Source organism: Bos taurus, chromosome 7 (genome assembly GCF_002263795.3).
Source record: "Bos taurus isolate L1 Dominette 01449 registration number 42190680 breed Hereford chromosome 7, ARS-UCD2.0, whole genome shotgun sequence".
Taxonomy (NCBI): Eukaryota; Metazoa; Chordata; class Mammalia; order Artiodactyla; family Bovidae; genus Bos; species Bos taurus.
In genome coordinates this window covers 14,860,004-14,875,978 of record NC_037334.1, presented here as the reverse complement: position 1 = coordinate 14,875,978, position 15,975 = coordinate 14,860,004, and the positions used below count along the sequence as shown (strand labels likewise).

At 49.1% G+C, this 15,975-nt stretch overlaps 1 protein-coding gene across 1 annotated transcript; it reads left to right on the top strand.

Moving 5' to 3' along the window:
* Positions 1 to 8,698: 8,698 nt before the first annotated feature.
* On the top strand, positions 8,699 to 15,957 carry ICAM3 (intercellular adhesion molecule 3). Its single transcript, NM_174349.1, is given in 7 exon segments — positions 8,699 to 8,879; positions 9,484 to 9,750; positions 13,489 to 13,797; positions 14,125 to 14,406; positions 14,978 to 15,232; positions 15,350 to 15,598; positions 15,688 to 15,957. Coding segments are annotated over 7 exon segments (1,635 nt in total). The 5' UTR covers positions 8,699 to 8,797; the 3' UTR covers positions 15,879 to 15,957.
* The last annotated feature ends 18 nt before the right edge of the window (positions 15,958 to 15,975 follow it).

Below are 15,975 nucleotides of genomic sequence, written 5' to 3'. Positions count from 1 at the left end.
AGTAGCCTTTCCCTTCTCCAGGGGATCTTCCCAACCCAGGGATTGAACCCAGGTTTCCCACATTGCAGGTGGATTCTTTACCAGCTGAGCTACCAGGGAAGCTACATTGTGGAAGACAGTTAAATTTCTTTCCCCAAGGTCTTCTCAAGACCCTCTGCATTGCAGCTTTCCTGGCTGGACAACTTCATACGAATCTAGTGATATTTTCTTTATATAACAGTTTTGTCTCTTTTTTTTTTGGCCATACATGCAACTTGCAGGATCTTAGATCTCCGAGCAGGGCTCAAACCCAGGCCCACAGTGGTGAAAGCACGGAGTCCTAACCACTGGTCTGCCAGGGAATTTTGTATAATGGCTTTTAAAATTAAATAATCAGGGAATTCCTGGTGGTCCAATGGCTAATCCTCCACAATCCCAATGCAGGGGGGCCTAGGTTCAATTCCCTGGTCTGGAAACTAGATCCTACATGCCACACTAAGAGTCCACAGGCAGCAACTAGAGAGCTCATGTGCTGCAGTGAAGATCGAAGCTCCCATGAGCCAGCTACTAAGAACTGCTGCAGCCAAATAAACATTTTTAAAATAAATACTTAAAAAGGTTGATTAGGTTAATTTTTGGAGAAGGCAATGGCACCCCACTCCAGTACTCTTGCCTGGAAAATCCCATGGACGGAGGAGCCTGGTGGGCTGCAGTCCATGGGGTCACTAAGAGTCGGACATGACTGAGCAACTTCACTTTCACTTTTCACTTTCACGCATTGGAGAAGGAAATGGCAACCCACTCCACTGTTCTTGCCTGGAGAATCCCAGGGATGGGGGAGCCTGGTGGGCTGCCATCTATGGGGTCGCACAGAGTCGGACACAACTGAAGTGACTTAGCAGCAGCAGGTTAATTTTAAAATAATTAAATAAAATATTCAGTATAATTCTAAATCCTCCCCCCTCTTTTTTTTGGATGGGTAATTCAAGGCTGTGGTTTTTCCAGTGGTCATGTATGGATGTGAGAGTTGGACTGTGGAGAAGGCTGAGCACCAAAGAATTGATGCTTTTGAACTGTGGTGTTGGAGAAGACTCTTGAGAGTCCCTTGGACTGCAAGGAGATCCAACCAGTCCATTCTGAAGGAGATCAGCCCTGGGATTTCTTTGGAAGGATTGATGCTAAAGCTGAAACTCCAGTACTTTGGCCACCTCATGCGAAGAGTTGACTCATTGGAAAAGACTCTGATGCTGGGAAGGATTGGGGGCAGGAGGAGAAGGGGATGACAGAGGGTGAGATGGCTGGATGGCATCACTGACTCGATGGATGTGAGTCTGAGTGAACTCTGGGAGTTGGTGACAGACAGGGAGGCCTGGCGTGCTGCCATTCATGGGGTCGCAAAGAGTCGGACACAACTGAGTGACTGAACTGACTGAACTAATATTGACATAAGTACTGAAATGTTTCCCGCCTCTGTCCTTCGGCCACCATTGTCACCTCCCTGGGAGACAACTAATGTCATCTGGTTTCCTGTTCTGGCTTCCAGACACATTTTATCCATACATAAGGCAATCTGTACACATGTTTTCCCATCATTTACAAAAAGAATAATATGCACTGCTATCTAGAGCTCTAACCTATTCCCCACCCCCAGCCCCCACATAACAGGTCTCGGAGGCAAGCTTTCTATTTTGTGGTTGTGTTGTAACTCATCATTCAAAAGGCATCAGTGGGCTTTCCTGGTGGCTCAGTGATACAGAATCTGCCTGCTAGTGCAGGAGATGCGGGTTTGATCCCTGGTCCGGGAAGATCGCACATGCTATGAAACAACTACTGAGCCTGTGTTTTAGAGCCTGGGAATTGAAACTACTGAGCCCATGCTCTGCAACAATGAGAAGCCCGGGCACCACAACAAAGAGTAGCCCCCGCTCACCAAAACTGGAGAAAAGCCCCGAGTTGCAATGAAGACCCAGTGCAGCCAAAAATGAATACATCTTAAAAAAGAAAGCACTTAAGAAAAAAAAAATATCAGCGTTTGTTCCCTGCCGAGGTGCATGTAGTCAGTCCTAATCCTTTGCTGCACACGTGCTGCCGTTACAGTGAGCGACTGTGTGCTCACATGGCTTCCCCCACGTTTAAGGGCATCTGTAAGATAGGTTCCCATCGGGAACCGCTGCACGATCTAACCCAGTAATTTAGAAAGTCGTTGCCCCCAGAAAATATTTCGATGGTTGATAAGGCAGGTCTCTCTTCATTCTTTTTTCATTCTTCTTAGCTTTTTCTTGGGCAGCTTTTTTTTTTTTTGTATTCTTTTTTTAAAAAAATTACTTTCCCTTATGGTTTATCACAGGTTATTGGGTAGAGTTCCCTGTCCTATACAGTAGGACCTTGTTGTTTCTCTCTCTTTTTTTTTTCTTTTGTCCTACCCAGTTAAGGGGATATTTTCTTGCCCTTTTAGAAGTCTGACATCTGCCAGTGTTCTGTAGACTTTTTTTTTTTCCAGCCAGGCAGCAGGTGAATTTTTAGTTCCCCCAGGGATTGAAGAGGTCATGGCAACCCACTCCAGTATTCTTGTCTGGAGAATCTGCATGGACAGAGGAGCCTGGTGGGCTACAGTCCATGGGGTCACAAAGAGTCAGACGCGACTGAGCGACCAAGCACAGGGATTAAACCCATGTCTCCTGCTGGGGAAACGCAGAGTCCTAACCACTGGACTGCCAGGGAATTCCCTGTAGATGTATTTTTTCCTTAATTTATTTTTATTTAATTGAAGGCTAATCACTTTGCAATATTGTGTTGGTGTCTGCCATACATCAACGTGAGTCAGCCATAAGTATACATGTGTCCCCTCCCTGTTGAACCTCACTTGCATCTCCCACTCCATCCCATCCTTCTAGGCTGTATATTTTTGATGTGTGTGTGGGAGAAGGTGAGCTCCTTGGTCAGATCACAGGACCCTGTTTCTTATCCATTCTATATTTAGTAGTTTGCATTGGGCAGCTACCTTTTTTAAACTTTTATTTTAGACAACTTAAAGCATATTCAAAACCAGGAGGAATAATATAATGAACCTACACTTAACCAAGAAGGGCTTCCCAGGTGGCGCTAGTGGTAAAGAACCCGCCTGCCAGTGCAAGAGACCCAAGAGATGTGGGTTCAGTCCTGGAGGGCTATGATCCACAGCATCGCAAAGAGTCGGACAGGACTGAAGCGACTTAGCACACATGCACACTTAACCAACAGCCAGCATCAACAGCTTCTAATACTCATGGCCCATCTCTCTCTCTCTCTTTTTTTTTTTTTTTTTTTCGGCTGCACTAGGTCTTAGTTGCAGTACTCGGGAGCTTTGTTGCCGCATGTGAGATCTAGTTCCCTGACCTGGGATCAGACCTGGGCCCCTGCATTGGGAGACCAGAGTCTTGGCCACTGGACCACCAGGGAAGTCTCCCCATGGCCAGTCTTGCTTCAACTTGACCCCTGCCTCTGGATCATTTGGAAGCCAATCCCAGAAATCATGGCATTTCATCTGTTAAAACTGGTATATACCTTGAGAGATGTTACCACAAGCAATAACTACAATGTCATTATCACAATTGAGAAGTTCAAACAGTCATCCCTTAATATCATGATATAGTTCAGAGTGTTTAGATTTTCCCTTCTTCAATATTTGATGAATGGTTGTTTACAGTTCATTCAAATAAAAATCCAAACAGGGGACTTCCCTGGTGGTTCAGTGACTAAGACTCTGTGCTCCCAATGCAGGGGGCCTCACGTTCTATCCTTGGTCAGGGAACTAGAGCCAACATGTCATGACGAAGTCCCAGCACAGCCAATAGGTAAGTAAAATCAATAAATAAATGTTTATTAACAATCCAAACAAGGTTCATGCACTGCTTCTGGTTGGAGGCAAGTTCCTGTAAGTTTTGGGTTCCTCTTCTTCCTTCCCCCCCTTGCAACATATTTGTTGAAGAAACTAAGCTGCTTGTGTTGTAGATTTCACCAGTCTGATGGTGTCCTTGTGATGTAGTTTACCACATTCCTCTGTTCTCAGTTTGACCAACCAAGCATCAGGTTCTGTGTCCAGTTTAGGGGCAAGTCTCCCTCACAGAGGGCAGTGAGTCCTCTCAGCAAGTGACACTCAGGGAATGTTTGTCCGTCCTTTCGTGACACAAGCCGCCACCTGGTCGATCAAGAGGCAGGCTTTCTTTTCCAACATTTTATCTGAACAATTACAAACATTCAGAAAAGCTGGAAGAAGAGTACAGTGAATATTCACGTGCTGGGCTTAGTCACTCAGTTGTGTCCCACTCTTTTCGACCCCATGTGCTGTAGCCTGCCAGGCTCCTCTGTCCATGGGGATTCTCCTGGCAAGAATACTAAAGTAAGTTACCATGCCCTCCTCCAGAGCATCTTCCCAGGCCAGGGGTTGAACCCAGGTCTCCCGCATTGCAGGTGGATTCTTTACCAACTCAGCCACCAGGGAAGCCCATAGGTTCCACAATTACCATGGTGCTAAATTTTCTTTATCATACTGTGTCTCTCCATCTGTCTGTCCATTCCATCTGTCAATCCATCTCATGTTTTGGACACAAAATAGGTGGATGTCACTTTATTTTATTATGAATGTTATGAATATGAATGTTATAATTTTAACCATTTTAAAATGATTTAAGGGGCTTCCTTGATGGCTCAGTGGGTAAAGAATGTGCCTGCAATGCAGGAGACACAGGAGATGCGGGTTTGATACATGGGTTGGGAAGATCCCCTGGAGAAGGGAATGGCAACCCATTCTAGTATTCTTGCCTGGAGAATCCCATGGACAGAGGACCCTGGTGGGCTACAGTCCATGGGGTCACAAACAGTCGAACGTGACTGAGCAATTGCTGCTGCTGATGCTAAGTCGCTTCAGTCATGTCTGACTCTGTGCGACCCCATGGACTACAGCCTACCAGGCTCCTCCATCCGTGGGATTTTCCAGGCAAGAGTGCTGGAGTGGGTTGCCATTGCCTTCTCTGACTGAGCAACTAAGCACACACAAATGGTTTAAGTATATAATTCTGTGGCATTAAATACATTCATGATATCCTATAGTCATCATCACAATCTGTTTACAGCACTTTTTCATCTTCCCCCAAAAGAAACTGTCTTCATTAAATACTAACTTCCCGTTTCCTTCTCCCTCTAGCCCTCCTTCTAATTTCTCTATGAATTTGCCTATTCTAGGGACCTCGTATAAGTGGAATATTTCTTCGTTTGTGTCTGGCTTATTTCACTTAACATAATGTTTGGAGGTTCATCCATGTAGCATGTTCAGAATTTCACTTGTTTTTGTGTGCGTTAGTCGCTTAGTCTTGTCTGACTCTTTGCAACACTTGTTTTTAAGGCTGCATAATATTCCAGCTATGCTTCAATTTATTTATCCATTCTTCTGTCGATGGGCAGAATTTGGGTAGCTTCCACATTTTGGTTAGTCTGAATCATGCTGCTATGAACATTGGTGGGAAAGTATCTGTTAGAAGCCTCATTTTCAATTCATTGTTGGAGGTGGTTTAGTCACTAAGTAGTGTCCAACTCTTCCGACAACATGGACTGTAGATCTCTAGGCTCCTCTGTTCATGGGATTCTCCAGGCAAGATTACTGGAGTGGGTTGCCATTACCTTCTCTAGGGGGATCTTCCTGACCCAAGAATCGACCCCGAGTATCCTGCATTGCAGGCAGATTCTTTACTGACTGAGCTATAAGAGAAGCCCTTTCAATTCTTTGAAGGTCTATATATCTAGGAGTGGAAGTGCAAAATCATTCAGTTCTATGCTTAACTTTTTGAGAAACCACCAAACTTTCCTACAAGTGGTCGCACCATTTTATATTCCTGCCAACAGAATACAATGGCTCCGTTTCTCCACATTGTCACCAACAGTTGCTACTTCCTGTTTTGTTTTGTGTTTTTGAGAGTCACCATAGCAATAAGTGGAAGTGCTATCTCACTGTGGTGTTGATTTGCATTTCCCTAGTGGCTCGTGATGTCGAGCATCTTTTTGCGTGTCTATTGGCCATTTGTACATCATGAGAAATGCTGGACTAGAAGAAACGCAAGCTGGAATCAAGATTGCCGGGAGAAATATCAATAAGCTCAGATATGCAGATGACACCACCCTTATGGCAGAAAGTGAAGAGGAACTAAAAAGCCTCTTGATGAAAGTGAAAGTGGAGAGTGAAAAAGTTGGCTTACAGCTCAACATTCAGAAAATGAAGATCATGGCATCTGGTCCCATCACTTCATGGCAAATAGATGGGGAAACAGTGTCAGACTTTATTTTTATGGGCTCCAAAATCACTGCAGATGGTGACTGCAGCCATGAAATTGAAAGACGCTTACTCCTTGGAAGGAAAGTTATGACCAACCTAGATAGCATATTCAAAAGCAGAGACATTACTTTGACAACAAAGGTCCGTCTAGTCAAGGCTATGGTTTTTCCTGTGGTCATGTATGGATGTGAAAGTTGGACTGTGAAGAAGGCTGAGCACCGAAGAATTGATGCTTTTGAACTGTGGTGTTGGAGAAAACTCTCGAGAGTCCCTTGGACTGCAAGGAGATCCAACCAGTCCATTCTGAAGGAGATCAGCCCTGGGATTTCTTTGGAAGGAATGATGCTAAAGCTGAAACTCCAGTACTTTGGCCACCTCATGCGAAGAGTTGACTCATTGGAAAAGACTGATGCTGGGAGGGATTGGGGGCAGGAGGAGAAGGGGACGACAGAGGATGAGATGGCTGGATGGCATCACTGACTCGATGGACATGAGTCTGAGTGAACTCCGAGAGTTGGTGATGGACAGGGAGGCCTGGCATGCTGCAATTCATGGGGTCGCAAAGAGTCGGACACGACTGAGTGACTGATCTGGTCTGATCTGATCGGTCATTTGTATTAGCTTCTTTGGAGATTTACTTGAGTCCTTTGCCCATTTTTTATTTTTTAAAAAATATTTATTTATTTGGCTGCACCGGATTTTAGCTGTGACATGCATGGTCTTTTCATTGGAGCACGTGGGATCTAGTTCCCTGACCAGCGATAGAACCTGGACCCCTGCATTGGGAGCATGGAGTCTCAACTACTAGACCACCAGGGAAGTCCCCTTTGCCCATTTTTGAATTGAGTTTGTCATGGTTGAGTTGTAGGAATTCCTTACAATCTAGATGTTAATCCCTTATCAGATATATGATTTGCAAATACTTTTGATTTGGGTTTTAGTTTCTCTCTTGGCACCATGTGGGAAGTGGACTTTTGCAGAGGCAGGGCAAACGAGGAGAGATTTAACTGGGGCAGGAACGCCAGGTGAGAAGGGGGCGTGGCCTCAAGGATGGGGCAAGTGGATGAACCCTGAGTGCTATCAAGGTCCTCAAGAAGGTCCCTCTCTGGAGCTCAGATCAGGCAGGTCAGAGGCCTGAGAGATGGAACTGATGGAGTAGGAGTGCCCACCTCTCTCTCTTTCTCACTCACACACACACACACACACACACGTGTCCCTTCTCTTGGGATGAGGAGACCAGCTACCTGGAGGAAAAGGGCAAGAGGGATGAAGACAGGGTAAGAACTCAGTTAAAAGTATCACCCTTGGCAGACGATGGCTCAAGATTTAGCTGTTCCTCAAACGCTCCACCTCAGCACTGCACACAGGCAATGGGAGAGCACCTGGAGATCTTCAAAGATTTGTTGTTGTTGTTCAGTCGCTCAGTCGTGTCTGACTCTGTGACTGCTTGGACTGCAGCATGCCAGGTTCCTCTGTCCTTCCCTGTCTCCCAGAGTTTGCTCAAATTCATGTTCATTAAGTTGGTGATGCTATCTAACCACCTCACCCTCTGCCGCCCCCTTCTCCTGCCTTCAATCTTGCCCAGCATCAAGGTCTTTTCCAATGACCTTGGAAAAGACCTTAGGTGGCCAAAGTATTGGTGCTTCAGCATCATTCCTTCCAATGAATATTCAGGGTTGATTTCTTTTAGATTGACTGGTTTGATCTCCTTGCAGTCCATGAGACTCTCAAGAGTCTTCTCCAACACCACAATTTGAAAGCATCAATTCTTCTGCACTCAGCCTCCTTTATGGTCCAATCCTCACATCTGTTAATGACGATTGGAAAGATAAGGAGCCCTATAGAAGTCACCCTGGCAGCCAGCATAGAGCTTGGCACAAGTCCCCGGTAAATGTGGGCTCTGTTCATTGTCACAGTTTTACTCATCATAGGGGATCCTTCATTGTCACCCCCCAAATCTTTTATTTGCCTTCCAGGAACGTTGAGATCTCATGCTAACTCTTTGAAGCCCTGCCCAGAAGTCTGCCCATTGTTCCCTCCTTGAAACGTCACCTCGAAATCCCACCCCTTTTCCTTCAAGGCCGGTGTTCAGATATCCCCATTAACTTCCTCTCTGGGAACAAAACAGCCTTCTTCACCTAAGTTCAACAGGAAGGAGATGTCTTACCACCTTCACCGCTGCACCCCTCCAGGCTTTCCAGTACTGCGAAAAAAGGAAGCCAATTGCACTAGCACTTCCTGTGGGTTGATCTGGGGACAAGGAGTGTAACTGAGCTCTCTCTGAGACTCCTCGGAGACTCGCCAGCACTCTCCATTTCCCTGAGACCCTCATTGTGGACTCCCAGTGGGTGGCACAAAATATTCCCCTGCCCCTCCCTCATCCGGGGCAAGGTGTGGCCCCTGGGCTTCTGCATTCTTAGCTGCAGTCACAGTTCTTCCTTCCCCTGGAGGTCCTGCCTGTTCGACGGTGCCCAGCGCTTCATTAAGGGAACTTCTTCCTCCAGGCTGGTCACCATGATGCCCTCAGGGCCACCACCCAGGGTCTACTGGACTTCGCTCATCTTTCTGCTTCTTGCCTGCTGTCTGTTGCCCACAGGTGAGGCCCAGTGAGCTGGGGAGGGCTGGAGATGGGGGGTTGCTGGGGAGGGGAAGGAGAACAGTGCACCTCACACCCTGCTGCCCAGGGCTGCGGCAACACTTCTTTGACTCAGATCTGTCAGGGGGCTTCCCAGTATCCTTGGGGGAAAGTGGTGGCTCCTTAACTCAGCCTTCAGGGCTCCCTGAGGCCAGGTCCCTGCCTTTCACTTGTTCCCTGCCCCCTTCACAGCACAGACACTTACCCACCCAAACACTTATGCCTGCACATATTTGCTCCCTGCTCCATCCGGACTCGTGATCTCTGCCTATGTTCTTCAGTCTGCCAGGATCACTCTTGCCTTTCACTTGGCTAAATCCTCCTTGACCCTTTAAAACTGACTGTAGCGGTTCCTTCCAGGAAGCCTTTCCTGACTCACTTCCTCCTGGCCTCCTTCTCAACTCTCCTTGGTTCGTGATCCATCATCTGTCTTTCCCACTAAACTGAAACACCACCGAAGGCAGAGACCTTCATATCTTGGCTAAGGGGGTTGTTGAAGGATGGAACCTGCAGCTGGGTGGGCTGGGGGGCACTGGAGCCCCCAGCAGAGACTCTGTTCATGCAGGTGCCCAGGGACAGACCTACCAGGTACGAGTGGAGCCGAAGGACCCAGTGGTGCCTTTTGGAGAGCCCCTCGTGGTAAACTGCACCTTAGATTGCCCCGGGCCTGGATTAATCTCCCTGGAGACAGCCCTCTCCAAGGAGCCCCACAGCAGGGGCCTGGGCTGGGCAGCCTTCCGTCTCACCAACGTGACTGGCGACATGGAAATTCTCTGCTCTGGCATCTGCAATAAGTCCCAGGTGGTGGGTTTCTCTAACATCACAGTGTTTGGTGAGTAGCCGTGGCTGGAGGTGGGATGGCCTTGGGCAGTGGTGGGGGTAGATGACCAGTGGTGCAGGGAGCAAGGTGGGGCTGGGGCCCTGAATTTGCACAAATGGACCTGGACACTCAGTCAGAGCTCAGACCTGGGTGTGTGTGTGTGAGAGAGAGAGAGAGAGAGAGAGAGAGTCAGAGATAGCGGGGTACATCTCAACCGCATGCCAAAGCAGCAGCTGTGAAATCAACTTATCTGGTTCTCAATAAGCATTTTGTGTGTGTGCATGCATGCTAAGTTGCCTCAGTCGTGTCGGACTCTTTGTGATCCCATGGACTGTAGCCCACCAGGCTCCTCTGTCCATGGGATTCTCCAGACAAGAGTACTGGAGTGGGTTGCCGTGCTCTCCTCCAGGGGAATCTTCCTGACCCAGGGATCCAACCTGCATTTCTTGAGTCTCTTGCATTGGCAGGTGGGTTCTTTACCGCTAGTGCCACCTGGGAAGCCCAATAAGCATTTTAAAAATGATATTTCAGGAATTCCTTGGTGGTCCAGTGGTTAGGACTCCAGGATTTCACTGCCAAGGGGCTGGGTTCAATCTCTAGTCAAGGAACTAAAACTGTGGAACGCTCTCAGTATGGCCAAAAAAAAAAGGACATGTCTTTTACTCAATTTTTAAAATTTCTTTTAATATAGTTATTTATTTAGTTAGTTTGGCTGCGTTAGGTCTTAGTTGCAGCCCACGGGATCTTTCTTCGTGGTGCATAGACTCTAGTTGTGGCACATGGGCTTCAGTAGTTGTGACATGCGGGCTCACAGAGCATGTGGCTCTGGGGCTTTGTTGCTCTGTGGCATAGGGAATTTTAGTTCCCCAACCAGGGATTGACCTCGTGTCCCCTGAATTGCAAGGCAGATTCTTAATCACTGGACTACCAAGGAAGTCCCTACTTTTTCTTTTTTTTTTTTTTTTGTATTTACTTATTTATTTGGCTGCCCTGAGTCTTAGTTGTGGCAGGCGGGAGGTAGGATCTAGTTCCCTGACCAGGGATTGAACCCCTGTGCATTGGGAGAGTGGAGTCTTAGCCACTGGACCACCAGGGAAGTCTCCTGTTGCTTTTATTTTTATGACAGGTAATAAATTCATGTGGTTCCCAAATTGAAAAGTATTAAAAAAAAAGGGGGAGTCAGTGTCAAGTCTCCATTCACCTAGTGTCGGCTGTGAGTGGCTGTTGTTTTTAGTGCAGACGCATAGGCGCTCACCCAAAAGCACTTATGCAAGCCCGGGCTGGGGAGGTACACTCATGAGCCTCATTTCACAGATGAGGAAACTGAGGCTCAGCGGGAGTAAAGTCACTTGCCAGGGTCCATGAGCAGAGATGCCTGGAGTCCAGGTCTCAAATCCCTGCTCTTCACAGCTGAAGTCTTCCTCTCCAGACCTGATATCTCTGTTACCAGTTTCTTATGAATCCTTCCAGGTTCTCTGAATTTAAAAGAAGACAGGGAATTCCCCAGCTGTCCAGTGGTTAGGACTCAGCGCTTTCACTGCTAAAGGTCCAAGGTTCAGTCCCTGGACGGGGAACTAAGATCCCACAAGCCACGTGGTGCAGCCAAAAACAAACAAACAAAACAACCCAATAGACTAGGAAATAGCTGAGTACACCACTCAGGGTGCCGACGGTTTTGTGAGGCCTCAGAAAAGTGTAGTGTACATCTGGAGCTGTGTGTATGCTCTTCCTGTGCGTGCACTAGTGTCTGTATTCATGGTTGTGTACCTATATGTCTGTGAGCATGTGGATCTGAGTGTCCTTATCTTTGTGTGAGTGTACTTGTATAATGTGTTTGTATGCTGTGTGTGCCTGCATGTGTCTCTGGACTTGTATCTTTTAAAAATAACTTTAAAATTTTTATTTGTTTTTGGCTGGGCTGGGTCTGCATTGCTTCAAAAGCTTTTCTCTCATTGTGGCGAGCGGGCCTACTCTCTTGTTGCAGTGCTCGGGCTTCTCATGGCTTCTCTTGTTGCAGAACCCGGGCTCTAGGATGCACGGGCTTCAGTAGTTGCAGCTCTCGGGCTCTGGAACACAGACTCAGTAGTTGTGGTGCACAGGCTTAGCTGCTCCTTGGCATGTGCGATCTTCCCGGATCAGGGATCGAACCCATGTCTCCTGTATTGGCAGGTGGATTCTTTACCACGGAGCCACCAAGGAAGCCCCTGGATTTGTATGTGTGTGTGCCTGCACATGTGTATGTGTCAGTACCTGTGCCCGCGTGTATATCTATGTGAGTATGTCTGTTTCTGAGCATGTGTGGATGTCTGGGCCAGTATGTGTCTATATGTGTCTTTGTGTGTATTTCCGCACGTTTGCCTACGTATCTGGGTATCCCCGTCTGTGTGACTGTGAGATGCCTCTGTCCAGTGCTGTGCAGGAGCCTATTTGTCCTGGCTCACAAGAGCCCACTGGGCTCATCTCTTCCCAACTCTGTGTCACATTGAGTGGCTTTAAATCAGCCCAGAGTGGGAGTATTTACACCACAGAAATTGGCGAATACTCCACATGCGGGCTCCCTCATCCACCATAGAGAGCTCAGGCATAATCAGCATTGGCTACCATACAACTAGCCCTTGAGTGGAGGTTAAGATGGAGGCCTCCTTGTTAAATACTCTAAAAGTGTACATTTGTTGTTGTTCAGTTGCTAAGTCGTGGCTGACTCCTTGCGACCCTGTGGACTGTAGCCCACCAGGCTCCTCTCTCCACGGGGATTCTCCAGGCAAGAATACTGGAGTGGGTTGCCATTTCCTTCTCCAGGGGACCTTTCTGGACGAGGAGTCAAACCTGAATCTCTTGCATTGGCAGGCAGGTTCTTTACCACTGAGCCACCAGAGAAGCCCTGTAAATGTTTAGATGTTAAAAATTTTCCATGGAAGCCAGTCTACAGGCCTGTGACAGCTTCAGAGCCAGGCTTGAGAGCTGCTCCCCCAGGGGAGGACCAGGGTTTGGAATGTGTGCCTTTGAGAGCCACTGCAGCTGCAGCTGGGATTGGACCCAGCCTGGATCTGTTGAGTACCCCCAGGACTGTACAGAGCACCCTCAAGAGGCTGCCCTAGGCCTTGAGCACTTGGGACAGACTGGGGAGGACTGGACTAAGCTCTGGGAAAGGCCAAGATCAGAGTCCAGGCCAGAGGCTGAAGGAGGGGTCAGGGGACTTCCTAGATCTAATGTCATGGAGGTAGGTGGGCACACAGATCTGGAGTTTGGGAAACCCACTAAGCCTGGCTCTGCCCCTTCCTGGCTGCACATCCTTGGGCAGACTACCTCACCTCGCTGGGCCTGTTTCTCTGTCCATAAAAGGGAAGAACAATAGAGGAGATTTCACTTGGTTGGTGTGTGAATGAAGGTAGATGACATTTGGAAAGAGGAAGGAAAACTCAAGATAAACAGGAAGTGTTATGATTACTATTAACATCATAAATGGCCATAAACTTTAGTCCTCTTCCTTGCTTCCCCCCCGCCCCCTTAACTGTGAACAGAAAAACTGATTCATTTCAATGCCTGCCAAGGAGTCCAACAAAACAGGAAATAATAATCATGCTGTTAATGATAATGGCAAACACATATACTAGCACACTTGTAAGTCCAGCAGGTTTATTAACTTGAAGTTCACAGTCCTGCACTGGGCCACCCTGGGCTCCTCTCCACGGTGGTCTTTGCCGGGCTGGCTGGTAAGTTCTACTCTCCCCTTCACACGCCTCCATTCAGGGTTTCCAAAGCGTGTGGAGCTGGCACCCCTGCCCCTCTGGCAGCCTGTGGGTGAAGAACTCAACCTGAGCTGCCTGGTGTCTGGCGGGGCCCCCCGGGCCCACCTCTCCGTGGTGCTGCTCCGAGGGGAGGAGGAGCTGGGCCAGCAGCCCTTGGGAAAGGAGGAGCCCGCCAAGGTCACGTTCATGGTGCAGCCGAGAAGAGAGGACCATGGCACCAATTTCTCCTGCCGCTCTGAACTGGACCTGCGGTCCCAAGGACTGGAACTCTTCCAGAACACCTCGGCCCCCAGGAAGCTCCAGACCTATGGTGAGGGAAAGAACTGCAGACGGTGGGTGATGAGTGGAGCCAGAGTTAAGTGTTCCCTGGCCACGGGAATTCCTGAGAATGGGGTGGCCTGGCCCTCAGGGCTTTAAGGAACACATGCCCTTGGCCATTGGGCAGGGTAGCCTCAGATGGGAGGCTCACAGCCTTGGAACTTCTGAAGAAGGCTGTGTGTGTTCTGGAAAGGGAGTGATGCAGGCTGCAAGGTATCCTGGGAAAGAAGGACCCTGGTTTAGGGGGATGAATGTCATGGGGAAAAGGATCTCCACAGCTGTGAGACCTCCACCTGCTCACTTCTATCCTTCTTTCAAGCCATGCCCAAGACCGCCCCGCGCCTCGTTTTCCCTCGGTTCTGGGAGATGGAAACCTCCTGGCCTGTTAACTGCAGCCTGGATGGGCTGTTCCCAGCGTCGGAGGCCCATATTCAACTGGCGCTGGGGAACCAGATGCTGAATGCCACAGTAGTGAGCCACGCGGACACGCTCACGGCCACAGCCACAGCGAAAACCGAACAGGAGGGCACCCAAGAGATTGTCTGCAACGTAACCTTGGGGGTGGAGAACCGAGAGACCCGGGAGAGCTTGGTTGCCTATAGTAAGAGGGGGCGGAGCCAAAACTGCTCAGGAGGCGAGGGGTGGGGCTGACCCGGGAACGTGACTACGTGTAATAAGAGGAAAAGTGAAAGTGTCCGACTCTTTGTGACATGGACTGTATAGTCCATGGAATTCTCCAGGCCAGAATACTGGAGTGGGTAGCCTATCCCTTCTCCAGCGGATCTTCCCGACCCAGGAATCGAACCGGGGTCTCCTGCATTGCAGGCGGATTCTTTACCAACTGAGCTATCAGGGAAGTCCCATAGTAAAAGTAGTAGTAATAGGGGGCGGAGACAAAATAGCTCAGGAAACGAGGGGCGGGGCTGACCCAAGAGAACGTGACGGCCTCCAGCCCAAGGGGGCGTGGCACACAGGCAAAGACTAAACCTGAGACAGTAGGGGCCTAAGTAACCCGAGAGGAGCCTGAGTGCCTGAAACTGGGTCGGGTGAGGGCTGCAGAGTAGACGAAGGGGTAGCCTGGATACCCCGAGGGGAAGGACGCAGGTGGGGGCAGGGCTTCACCCAAGGGAGGTGTGTGGTCAGCAAACTCCTGGGAAATGCCCCGCCTTTAGGATTCCAGGGGCCCAACCTGAACCTGAGTGAGTCTAACGCCACCGAGGGGACCCCAGTGACTGTCACTTGCGCGGCCGGACCCCAAGTCCAGGTCATGCTGGACGGAGTTCCAGCCGCGGTACCAGGACAGCCTGCCCAGCTTCAGCTAAAGGCCACCGAGATGGACGACAGGCGCACCTTCTTCTGCAATGCCACCCTCAAGGTGCATGGGGTGACATTGCACCGTAATAGGAGCATCCAGTTGCGTGTCCTGTGTGAGTAGGTCACGCTGACCTTTAATCCCTTGCTTCCTTGATTTGAGACTTGTCTCTCCCTTGCCCCATTGTGCCTCGGGTGTGTTGGGTGTGTCTGATCATTTGGCGGTCCCACAGACGGCCCCACGATTGACAGAGCTAAATGTCCCCAACGCTTGATGTGGAAAGAAAAGACTATGCATATCCTGCAGTGCCAGGCCCGGGGCAACCCGAACCCCCAGCTACAGTGTCTGCGGGAAGGCTCCAAGTTTAAGGTGCCCGTCGGGATTCCATTCCTCGTCTTGTTAAACTACAGTGGTACCTACAGCTGCCAGGCGGCCAGTTCACGGGGCACGGACAAAATGTTAGTGATGATGGACGTTCAAGGTGAGCCTCGGCAAGGCGTTATTTATCCTAGATGGGCAAGTTTAGGAGGGGCTGAAACGAGCGTATTTATTCTTCGCTTTTCCGCACAGGTCGGAACCCGGTCACTATCAACATCGTCCTGGGAGTGTTAGCGATCTTGGGCTTGGTGACTCTCGCTGCAGCCTCAGTGTACGTCTTTTGGGTGCAGAGGCAACATGACATTTACCACCTGACGCCAAGGAGCACCCGGTGGCGCCTCACGTCTACACAGCCCGTGACTGTGGCAGAGGAGTTATCCTGAGCTCAGTGATACTGAGCAAAGACGACGGGGGCTTGGCTGTACCTATCTTCAAATTCCGAATAAAGGCTTTAAAATCCTTACACAGTGGCTTGATTCC